This window comes from Penaeus monodon, chromosome 29, assembly GCF_015228065.2.
Source record: "Penaeus monodon isolate SGIC_2016 chromosome 29, NSTDA_Pmon_1, whole genome shotgun sequence".
NCBI lineage: Eukaryota > Metazoa > Arthropoda > Malacostraca > Decapoda > Penaeidae > Penaeus > Penaeus monodon.
This window is the reverse complement of record NC_051414.1, coordinates 25,744,215-25,744,582: the sequence shown is the minus strand read 5'-3', so window position 1 is coordinate 25,744,582 and position 368 is coordinate 25,744,215. Positions and strand designations below refer to the sequence as shown.

At 42.4% G+C, this 368-nt stretch overlaps 1 protein-coding gene across 1 annotated transcript in view; it reads right to left on the bottom strand.

Annotated features, from left to right (window-relative positions):
* Nucleotides 1–46: 46 nt before the first annotated feature.
* Nucleotides 47–368, bottom strand: part of LOC119591792 (mucin-17-like) — a 10,983-nt gene continuing 10,661 nt past the window's right edge. Inside the window, 1 exon segment of the mRNA XM_037940536.1 lies at nt 47–194. Coding sequence (XP_037796464.1) covers nt 47–194 — 148 coding nt within the window.

Genomic DNA, 368 nt, shown 5'->3' with positions numbered 1-368 from the left:
ATAGTTTCTATGCGTCTAATGTTTCTCGAAAAAAAAACTTTCACCTCTAACTGAAAATACCTTTCAGAGAGGCATTCAGAAGCTCACTGAAGCTTTCTTTTTTATAAGTTTCCGCAGTCATGACATCGTTTGAAGGCCTTTTGAGAGCCTTTTGTGCAAAACTGTAGCGAAGAGTGCAACGGCAAGCTTCCAGTCTGGTATCTAGAGCCTCAAAAATACTTTCTAAAGCTGGGTGACCTTGAGACTATTTTTCGGCTGTTGGCTCTGGCGTTGGAGTATCTTCGGCTTCTTCTCGAATAATTTCACCGATTCCCTTGAGTGCTTGAGAGAGACTGTGCCATCCTTTGTGCTCTCCTCCATTTTCAGTT